Below are 11,416 nucleotides of genomic sequence, written 5' to 3' on the forward strand. Positions count from 1 at the left end.
AAATTTGGCTCCGTCACTAAGGCGCAAACAGGCTTCGTCACTAAGGGGTTAAAATAGACCACAATGAGCATAAAAAAGACAAACTGAAGGGAAGTATAAATAGCAAAAAATGACGTATTATTAGCAAGAGATTAAAGGGGTTTTCCAAGCAGCACCCGCTGTCAGTCCTGGGAAACATCAGGGTTGGAGCTTAAGATACTGATCTGACCCCTGTGTAATGGCCGGGGCTAGCAGACTGTGATCTTATTGAAATCAATGATAGCTGTACCTGCAGTTACAAGTGTTAAGGGTTAATCTTGTTTCTGAGTAACATAAGAAGAGGGACTTAGAAGTTCCTCATTTTAGTCCGGTCCTTGCACCAGATAATGAACTAAGTGATAAGTTTCCTTACTGACAGTTTGTGGCGGGCTTACTGACAGTTTGTGGCCGGATGCACCGGAACGTAGCAGATGTGCTTTTTCAAGATAAGTAGTTTTTGCAAGAATTGAATGTGCTAATATTCTGTTTCTCAAACTAGTCACCTGATTAAGTAATTCTTCAAAGTTGCACCCTGTGGGCGACGGCCTATATAAGCTGTGTGTTTTTCCTAATAAAGCAGAACTCATTTGATTCACTAGGCTGTGTGTATAGTGGCTTCTTATGATTCTCCTTGAGTACGTACTATAGCTTTCCTTTGAATTTGGACTCAGGCAACATCAGCACTGGTCTCCGTTAAAGACCCCCCACACAAGCACTGGCCACTACACAAGGGTTCAGAGCAGTGCATTTCTGTTTCACTTAGACACAATGGTGCTAGAACTGGTCATCTGTGGCTATAGAGAGTCTGTGCTAAGGAGCAGTGAATTGTGCAGTCAGACTCATTAGCTGGAGCATCCACATTGTATTTAGCTGCAATTTGCTTGACTATCACCTGTTGGTCATAACAAATCCTGACATCCTTCTCTGACCCCTTTTGGTGATATGTTGTTTCCATACACAGGATCCCCTTTTGTGAGATGATTCCCGTAATCACACTCAGCATACTCTCTGCACTGTCACATGAGAAGACCCCACGGGGGGGGGGGGGGGGGGGGGAGTGAGGCCCCAGTTAGTCTTGCACTGATGACCAGGTCTTGTAGAAGCTGCATAGATTGCCCGATTGTCTTACTCTAATGTGGATTTACAATTAAACTCATCCACGGAAAACTTTTCACATGATTTTGCACTACACTTTGCAGCCACATGGGTAATTTTAATAAAGAGAATTGCCAATCATTAAGGCGATCTGATCTTTAATAACTCAGTGTTTTTACACCTTGATAAACTAGATATTTCAACAGATTACCTTTCAGCGCACCGGACAGAAACTCCTTTATCTCTCCTAAATGCAGGAAAACAATTTCAGCTCGGCTTTATCTATGTTTGAATATTGCTTCATTTACAGCTTTTTTAATGTCTTTATTTCTCAGACTGTATATAATGGGGTTGATGAAAGGAGTAAATACTGTATATAGCAGTGATAGGACTTTACTGATGGTCGATGATTGTCCTTTGCTTGGGATTATATAAACACTGAATATAGTCCAGAAGAATATGGAGACCACAATGAGGTGAGAACTACAGGTGGAAAAGGCTTTATGTCTACTGATATTAGATGGGATCGTTAAGATGGCAGATATAATGTAAACATAACATGCTATGATTATTATGATTGGGATGACAAGTACTGGAATGCCTAGTAAGGAAATTTGAAGTTGCACAGCAAAAGTATCTGAACAAGCAATCTCTAACAAGGGAATAAGATCACAAAAGAAATGGTCAATGACATTTGGTCCACAAAAGGTTAACGTTGATTGTCTGTAGATGTTCATGAGTGAAATTAGAAAGCCCAGAAACCAACAAACAGCCACCAATTTCAGACACAAAAACCTTGTTATGATAGAGGCATAATGGAGGGGATCACAGATGGCCACATATCTGTCATAAGACATTAATGTGAGAAGAAAACATTCAGATATTTCCGAGACACAGAAGAAATAAAACTGAGTGAAGCATCCCATAAAAGTAATGGTCTCCCCATTATGGAGTAAGATGTGGAGCATGTTGGGCACAATATCTGTGATCAACAAGATGTCACTGATGGACAGTTGGGAGATGAAGAAGTACATTGGAGTGTGGAGGTTCTTGCTGATGGACACCAGGGTGATGATCAGGAGGTTCCCACATATTGTGGTAGTAAAAACTACAAAGAGAAAGCAGAACAGGAGATTTCTTACATAGCAGTTGCCTTGAAATCCTGTAAGGAAAAAGTCAATGATGGCAGTCAGATTGTTCTCCTGCAAGAAAACCAACAAAAAAGATTGAGCATAAACTCAAACATTAGATGGGGACCACTTTATTTCACAGAATAATAGTAAATATAATAATAATAATCTTTATTTGTATAGTGCCATCTTATTCCGCAGCGCTTTCAGGCATGGATAAATGCAAAATAATACAACAATTACAGTGTGAAGTACATTGGGTTTGACACAAATGGGTTGGGGTGATACAGGAGGGGCAAAGGGTGGGGGGAGGAGCAAGGCATGGGGAACACAGGCAATAGGGAAATTCATGTGCAGATCAATTATTAAAAGGCAAACTGGGTTGGGCGCCATAGGAAGGGGCGAGGGACTAGGTCAGGAGATTTGATATGCTTCCCTGAAGAGGTGTGTTTTTAAGGCACGTCTGAAGTTTCGTGCATCGGGAATTATCCGGATGCCTTGGGGTAGAGCGTTCCAGAGGTTGGGTGCTGCTCTGGTGAAGTCCTGTAGGCGGGCATGTGAGGTTCGTATTACAGGGGTGTTTAGTCTGAGGGTGTTATCCGATCGGAGTGAGCGGGCTGGGTGGTGTACGGACAGTAGGGAGGCGATGTATGTTGGCGCACCGCCATGCAGAGCTTTGTGAGTGAGGTAGAGGAGTTTAAATTTAGTTCTGCAGTGGATGGGCAGCCAATGCAGCGACTGGCATAGTGCAGAGGTGTCTGAGTAACGATGGGATAGAAAAATGAGCCTGGCTGCCGCATTTAGTATGGATTGGAGTGGAGCGAGTCTACTGCGGGGGAGGCCGATGAGTAGCGAGTTGCAGTAGTCAGACCACACTATCTAGTCTGCCAGCATAAACCGCACAAACCCACAGATTATTATATCATATACATTGTCACTTTTATTGAACACAGTTTACAAATGTGGAAAAACATTTAAAAATTCACAACCTTGTGGCATCAATTGTATTGTTGCCCTGTCTGGAGAATATCTCCGAATAAAGGAATGTGAGATCAAAGACTATGACAATAATATAGGGTGTCGTCAAAAACTGGTCCCATGGGCGAATGATCAGGAAGAGAAGCTGAATGGACGCACGTTAACAGAGCTCTCTTCCCAACCTGAGCAGCAACTAAAGCAGCAACATTAAATCCAACTTTAAAAAGTTATTCCCTTCCATGGGAGAATCCCTGCTTCTTACAGCATGCCTATAAGGGCTCCTGCAGACTTGTGTTTTTCTTTTTTTTTAAATATCATTTTTATTGGATTTTATGGTAAAGCATGAGCATATACAAAACATTACATATATTTGTAGTTGTTTGTATACATCGTTACAAAATTCTTCTAGTATGACGATAAACATTTCAAAATTTGCATTTTGTGCAGCGATATATGTTATAAATGTGTTAGTTTTCTCTTTGTATTTAAGCAATAGGAGAAAGAGATTAACAAAACGCTTTTAAACATATCAAAACTTATTTTCCAGTTCAAATTGCTGCCATTTATTCCAAGTGCTATTAAATTTAGAAAGACATTTGTTGAATTTTGCATATATTTTTTCATAGCAATAGTGGTCTGAAATTGCGCCCAAGAGGTCCCCAATTGAGGGTGGTGGTGGGGAAGGGGCTTCCCTCGACTTTTTGGCTATGGTGTTTTTGGCGGTTAGTAGAAAGTGGCATATCCATTTTCTTTTCTTTTTTGGAATTGCCTCACAATCGATGAGGAGGACTGCTAGATGAGGCGAGCATTCCAGGCGTATACCAGTTATGGATTGAATGGAATTAAATACTTCTTTCCAATAATTGTGGATTTGGGGGCATTCCCAGAACAAGTGGTATAGAGTACCCTCTTGTCCGCAATTTCTCAAGCATGAGTTAGAGTAATCCGGAAAAAAAATCTTGCCAATTTTGAGGGTGTGTAGTACCAGTTGGTTAATACCTTGTAATGGGTTTGGACAATGTTGGCAGAAAGGGTAGCCTTATTTGCCCACTCAAAGGCTTTCAGCCACTTTGAAAGTGGTATGCTTTCTTTTATTGTGTGCTCCCAATTTAGTAGGTGTATCTTCTTTGATCTATTAGTGTTTTGGATGATTGTGCTATAAAATATTCTGATTTGGGAAGCTTGGGAATTTCTACATCTGAGAAATATATATTCCAATTCTTTCGGGAAGGAGAAATTATACATATTAGCGTATTTGAGAAAGGAGAGGATTTTTATATAAGAGAAAGCTTCTGACTCAGGTATACTGAATTTGTTTTGGATTAATTGAAAAGGAAGGTGTTTTCCTTTATTCAGTATGTCTGAGATATATTTTACTCCCTTCGCTAGCCATCTGTTTAGGTTTAGGTCCTGAATAAAATATGAGAGGACCTCAAACGGGAGCTCAGCTGGAGGGCCCTTAGAGTCGACCCCACATCCAAGTGCCAATTGATTCCAATAATGGAGAGTGTTTAACATTAATACAGAGATATCTTGGAAATATAGTAACGGTGAGATCTCTGGAGTCAGGGCTCCAAGAATTGAGGCTTTGATTAGGGAGCCTAGGGGTCTGTCCCCAATTCTATTTTTCTCTATATGGCACCAAGATGGGGTTCTTTGGGATTTCAGCCAGGCACCAGATTGGCTTAGTAGAGAAGCCTTGTAATAGGTTTGGAGGTTGGGCACTCCAAGGCCTCCCTGTTTCCTGTGTTAGTATAATATTGACGCAGCCAATCTCGTTTTTTTATCGCTCCAAATAAAATTGAGTAGTTGTTTCTGGAATTTTCGAATCGTACATGGGGGAATTGGATAGGACAGTGTGCGAAAGAGATACAGGATTTTCGGGAGTAATAGCATTTTATAAAGTGCCATTCTGCCGAACCAAGATGGTTCTTTTTGCCTAGTTCTTCCATCTCTTCTTTGAGGGAGGCAAATAGGGGGTCAAAGTTTGCGGAAACTGTTTCAGATAGGTTTTGGCATATTTTTGTACCTAAGTACAGTATCAAAGTTTTCCATTGAAAAGGAAACTCCCTCTGTATGTCCAATTTTAGATCAGGTTCAACATTAATTCCCAGTATCTGGGATTTGTCAGAGTTTAACTTGTATAGAGAGGCATTACTGTATCGAGTGATACATTTATTTACGCCCCTTAGGGAGTTCAGAGGATCTGTCATGGTAACAAAGATGTCATCGGCGAAAAGGCCGGTTTTGTGTTGTCTTAACCCCATTGACACACCTCTTATCTCCGGTGAGGTTCTAATCATTTCTGCAAGGGGTTCTATCGTCATGACAAATAACAATGGGGATAGAGGACATCCCTGTCAGGTGCCATTCGATATAGAAAAGGATGAGGACAACACCCCGTCAACTAAGACCCTGGCAGAGGGTTTCGTGTAGAGGACCCGGACCGCCCGGAGAAAGCCCTCGCCCACTCCAAACCTTCGGAGTACCTCAAATGCAAAGCCCCAATGCACTCTATCGAACGCCTTCTCTGCATCCAGGGAAAGGAGGAGAGAAGGCGTCCGACTCGAGGTGATTTGTTCCAGCAAGTTCTGGATCATGCGTGTGCCATCCGTGGCACTTCTTCCTTTGGTAAATCCCACTTGGTCGTTATGGATGACCGTGGGCAGGACCTCCAGAAGTCTGTAGGCTATGATTTTGGTGAATATTCTTAGATCGGAATTTAGGAGAGAAATAGGCCTAAAATTTGCTGGTGTTGTGGGGGGCTTGCCTGCTTTGGGTATGGTGACGATAGTGGCCTGGAGTATTTCTTCATGTATAGAGCCCTGGTCCATCGCCTCATTAAATAGCGAATTTAGATGAGGAGATAGCAAGTGAGCGAAGTTCTTGTAATACTCATTTGAAAGACCGTCAGGTCCAGGGGATTTGTGTTTTTTTAAATCTTATATGGCCTTGTAGACTTCTGCGTTGGAAATTGGTTTGCTTAAGATGTCACTTTTTGAGTTTAGCGTGGGGAGAGTCAAACCATCTAGGAAATTGTTTATTGTTTCTGGAGTGGGCTGAAAGGTGCTAGAGCTATCTTTAAGGTTATAAAGGTTATTACAGTAATCTTTAAATTGCTCAGCTATCTGCTGGGGGTGGGAAATTTTTATTTGGGGGGTGGTGTTTTTGATGATAAATGGGATTTTTGTTTTTATTTGTTTTTTTTTAAACAAGGTTAGCCATCAATTTTGAAGGCTTATCCATGTAGGAATAAAGTTTGCTTTAGAGTACATCAGACCCCTGTTATAATTTTCTAGGAGCGTTTTTTTAATTCTCTCCTCAAGGAAGCCAGCTCTAGTAGAAGTTTGTTTTGTGAAGATTCTCGGTGGAGTGATTCCAATTTTTTAATATTTTCTAATAGAAGGTCTATCTTTGGTCGTTTGTTTTTATTTTGTTGTATTTTGAGTTTTATTAGTACCCCTCTTATTACTGCCTTATGGGCATTCCACAGTGTAGCGTTGCTTATATCAGGGGTGGAGTTGATAGAGAAATATTCCTCTAAAGCTTTGTTGATAATTTTTTGGTTCTCAGGAATACTATACAGGTTTGTGTCATTACGCCAAATTTTTGTTAGTGTACAAGGGGCGCCCACGTTCAGTTCCATAAATATCGGTGCATGGTCCGACCAAGTGGAGACTCCAATCGTGGTGTCAGTAATTGAGGTGAGAGTCTCCCTGTCCACCAAGAACATGTCTATCCTTGAATATGTTTTGTGTCTTGTGGAGAAGAAGGTAAATTCCCTTGAGGTGGAATTGAGGCATCTAAATGTGTCATATAGACCTTCTCTGTGTACCCTAGGGTGGAGGACTGACACATTCCTGGTGGATGCTGTGGAGTCTATTTCTTTGTCTACTATTATGTTGAAGTCTCCACATAAGATCAATTTGCCCGTGAGGACTTTTTTGATCTTCTTTATTACTTTGTTCAGGAAAGAGATTTGGGATTTGTTAGGTGCGTAAATGTTCACTAGAGTAATCGGTGAATTGTTAATGGTACCTTGCAGTATCAGATATCTGCCCTTATCGTTTAAATTTGTTTATTAAGAGAAAAGCGAAGATTATCTCTCAGGGCAATTAGTACTCCAGCATGTTTTTTGTGGGCCTTGGAAAAGAAAATATGTGGATATTGTTTATTTAAAAATTTAGGACTAGACTGCTGAGCAAAATGCGTTTCTTGTAGACATAAAATGTCGATGTTGGACGCTTTAGCGTCTTTCCAGGCCATTGAGCGTTTGAATGGGGAGTTTAATCCCCTAACGTTCTGGGAGCAAATTTTTATATGCATTATAAAAGTAAGTCATGAGCATATCAATTTGGAACACACTGGAAGCATAGCAGACATATGAACTTAAAACAAAAGTACAGGCGAAAACAGTAATATGCCTGTTAACATTAAAAGACGTGAGTTGCGTTATTCATGTTATACAGGAGAGCAGACTTAAGATAGTCGTTCTTATTGCTTGAGAGCATTAAGATGAGCTCTCCAAGGAAATAGCAAAGAACCTGTGAAACTAAACAGAATAAACCTTGGATACAAACAGGTATAAAAACCTGAATCCTGTTGTGGGGGGAAAGTTCGGCTTGCAGACCATCAGCCTGGTATTGAAGGTCAGCGAGGAGTGTATCCAGCATCATATGTGGAAGAAAAACACTTAGAGTACTTATGTTGTTCTCACGGAGGAGTAGTAGGAAGCGTACGGCGATGAGAGGATTTAAGAGATCTCTGAGGCTTACTTGATTGCGGTTCCTCTGCAAGTAGGATATTCCATTTTGAAAGGACGTTAGCGCCATCTTCTGGAGAGTTTAGAGCATGCACTGCATTATCTTTATGGATTATTATTTTAGCAGGGAAGCCCCATTTGTAGGGTATTTTTGCAGCTCTTAGGGATGAGGTGATTAAAGAACTTGGACTGTATTCTGTGACAAATCGGTGAAAAGGCTGATGTTTGCAAATGGAGATGGCAGAGTACCCTGCTTTCTTGAAGCTGTCATCAGGGCGTCTTTTATATGAAAGAAATGGAATTTAGCGATTACATCCCTTGGGATAGAGTCTAGTTGAAAGTTCGGCTTTAGCAATCTGTGCGCTCTATCAATTGTGCAATCTAATTTTGAAGCATCTGGGAGGATGCTTTTGATTAGCTTGCTGAGGAAGCTTTTTAAATCGTGCTGTGGGACACTCTCTGAGATGCCTCTGAACTTGACGTTACACCTCCTACTCCTATCTTCCAAGTCTGTCAGTTTTTTCTTTATGTCTTCCACTTCATCATCCAGGGAGGAGTGTGTATCTATTAACTTATTATGGGATGCAGTTACTTCTCCCATTTTGCTTTCAATATGGTCAGTCCTCTCTTCCAGGTCTTGTATAGAGGTGTTTAGAGTATTTGACAGAGACTTAAAGGGGTTGTCCCGCGGCAGCAAGTGGGTCTATACACTTCTGTATGGCCATAATAATGCACTTTGTAATGTACATTGTGCATTAATTATGAGCCATACAGAAGTTATCAAAAGTTTTATACTTACCTGCTCCGTTGCTGGCGTCCTCGTCTCCATGGTGCCGACTAATTTTCGGCCTCCGATGGCCAAATTAGCCGCGCTTGCGCAGTCCGGGTTTTCTGCAGTCTTCTATGGGGCCGCTCGTGTAGAATGCCGGCTCCGTGTAGCTCCGCCCCGTCACGTGCCGATTCCAGCCAATCAGGAGGCTGGAATCGGCAATGGACCGCACAGAAGCCCTGCGGTCCACGGAGACAGAGGATCCCGGCGGCCATCTTCAGCAGGTAAGTATGAAGACGCCGGACCGCCGGGATTCAGGTAAGCGCTGTGCGGGTTGTTTTTTTAACCCCTGCATCGGGGTTGTCTCGCGCCGAACGGGGGGGGGGGGTTAAAAAAAAAAAACCCCGTTTCGGCGCGGGACAACCCCTTTAATGTCCTTTTGCAATGATCCTCTTAAAGCTAGGATCATTTGTTTAATAAAATCTTCTGTAGCAGACATATGGGATGATGGGACGCTTGTGATGAGATCAGGCTCGTATGTGGGTCCCCTTGATGTTGGTTAGTATGTGGGGAGAGTCGGGGCGCTGTTTTTCAGGGCTTGCTAAAGGAGTGGAGGGGGCAGTTGAAGGCTGAAAGCCTGTCGCGCCATTTTGCGGCCATGTGGAGCGGCACTATCACTCTCCCAAGATGAAACACTCACCCCGCGCCTGGATGTGATCAGCGGCATCTCCTCTCCCTGCAGCTCTTGGTCGGCGTTCTGGCTTCTGTCGCCGGGTAAGTGAGAGGGAGAGTCCTCCGTTCCTCCTCCGGAGCTTGATGGTGAGGGGGAGCCATCTTTGTACATCAGTGTAAGCATGCATGCCACGCGGGTGGCTGCCACGCGAATGAGCTGTATTAAAGTATGAGCTGAGAAAGTATGATACAGTTCCATCATTGCAGTTAACTTCCATCTACCTTCTTCCTCTCTCAACAGCTATGTTCATTTCTGCACCATCCCACTCCAAGCTGAACTCCAACTATCTCCCTCTGCTTAAATCCTCTGTGCTGCTTGCTTGCTGTGAATTGTGTATTTTGCATTTCATCTGTTTGCATCGGTACGTTCATTTCTGCACCATCCCACTCCAAGCTGAACTCCAACTATCTCCCTCAGCTTAAATCCTCTGTGGTGCTTGCTTGCTGTGAATTGTGTATTTTGGATTTCCTCTGTTTGCATCGGTAAATGAAACTTTACTTTTAGTCACCTCTGTCATCCAACTCCCCAAATGGCATCTTTCACCCATCCTTGCAGAGATGCTTTCCTTATCTAAGGAGAGCAATAAATTTCACTCCCCCCCCCCTTTTGGTCATTAGGTTTGCAATGCTAAAGTCAGCTGGCTAGTCAATTGGAACCTGATTAGCCACTCCCAGCTGTTTCCTAGTCGTACCTTAAACTTTCACTATAATATCAGTGTAAGCTTGCATGCCACGCGGGTGGCTGCCACGCGAATGAGCTGTATTAAAGTATGAGCTGAGAAAGTATGATACAGTTCCATCATGGCAGTTCGACAGGGTAGGCAACAGGTAGGCCACAAACTCTGCCTTAATGCTTTACACTTAAAAGCTATCGCTAATGTTGTCACTTCTGTTCTCATTCTTGCTCTCAGTTTCAGAACTTCTTTCAAGTGCCAATCTCTAGGGCGCTCTATTCACATTAGCCCCTCTCTCCTGTCCTCACCTATGCACAGCTCGCATGCACTCTTTACCTTCTTGCTTAGCCTCAAACCCCCTAGTGCCACTAACAAAAATAACAGTCTGCCTCATAAATCTCCTAATCATCTGCTAACCCTAACTATTCTGCTGTTACTAGCTGCTGGGGATATCTCTCCCAATCCTGGCCCACCCTCCACTGCTCCTAGCTATTACCCCCTACTGGGCTCACTAATAAAATCCCCAAGTCCAACTGCTAGCCCATGCATACCCTGCCCTGACTCCTTTAAATGTGCACTCTGGAACTGCCAGTCAGCATGTAATAAACTCCCCACTATCCACGACTTTTTTACTGCTAAATCTCTAAACCTGCTAGCTCTCACAGAAACGTGGATACAGCAGTCTGACACGGCCTCCCCTGCTACACTGTCCTACAATGGCCTGCAGCTCTCCCATACCCCGAGACCAGATGACAGGCGTGGCGGAGGAGTAGGTGCTCTTCTCTCCTCGAAATGCACCTACCAGGTCATCCCCCCTGTACCCTCACTCACTTTTCCATCATTTGAGGTACATACGCTACGGCTTTTCCGCCCGCTGTCCATGGGAGTAGCAGTTATCTATCGCCCCCCAGGTGCTGCTCGCCTGTTTTTGGACCACTTTGCCGCCTGGCTCCCCCACTTCCTATCCTGTGAAATTCCAACCCTCATCTTAGGTGATTTTAACATCCCCACTAATGACCCTATCTCCCCATCTGCCTCTAAGCTGCTTTCGCTCACCTCCTCCCTTGGTCTCTCTCAACTCACAGCCTCTCCCACTCACAGGGATGGAAACACCCTGGATCTGGTCTTCCACCGGCTCTGCTCTGCTGCCAACTTCACTAACTCCCCTCTCCCGCTCTCGGATCATAACCTCCTCTCTTTCTCTGTCACGCTCCCTAACATCTCTCCAGACCCACCTACCTACAGTACCTACAGGAAC

The 11,416-nt window shown here is 43.3% G+C and overlaps 1 protein-coding gene across 1 annotated transcript; it reads right to left on the reverse strand.

The window, feature by feature from the left end:
* Window positions 1-1,391: 1,391 nt before the first annotated feature.
* On the reverse strand, window positions 1,392-6,055 carry LOC136610434 (olfactory receptor 1E5-like). Its single transcript, XM_066589663.1, has 2 exons — window positions 5,711-6,055; window positions 1,392-2,315 (listed from the first exon to the last, which is right to left on the reverse strand). The coding sequence occupies exons 1-2, from the start codon at window positions 6,053-6,055 to the stop codon at window positions 1,392-1,394; spliced, it is 1,269 nt and encodes a 422-aa protein (XP_066445760.1).
* Window positions 6,056-11,416: the final 5,361 nt, after the last annotated feature.

This window comes from Eleutherodactylus coqui, chromosome 2, assembly GCF_035609145.1.
Source record: "Eleutherodactylus coqui strain aEleCoq1 chromosome 2, aEleCoq1.hap1, whole genome shotgun sequence".
Classification (NCBI taxonomy): Eukaryota; Metazoa; Chordata; class Amphibia; order Anura; family Eleutherodactylidae; genus Eleutherodactylus; species Eleutherodactylus coqui.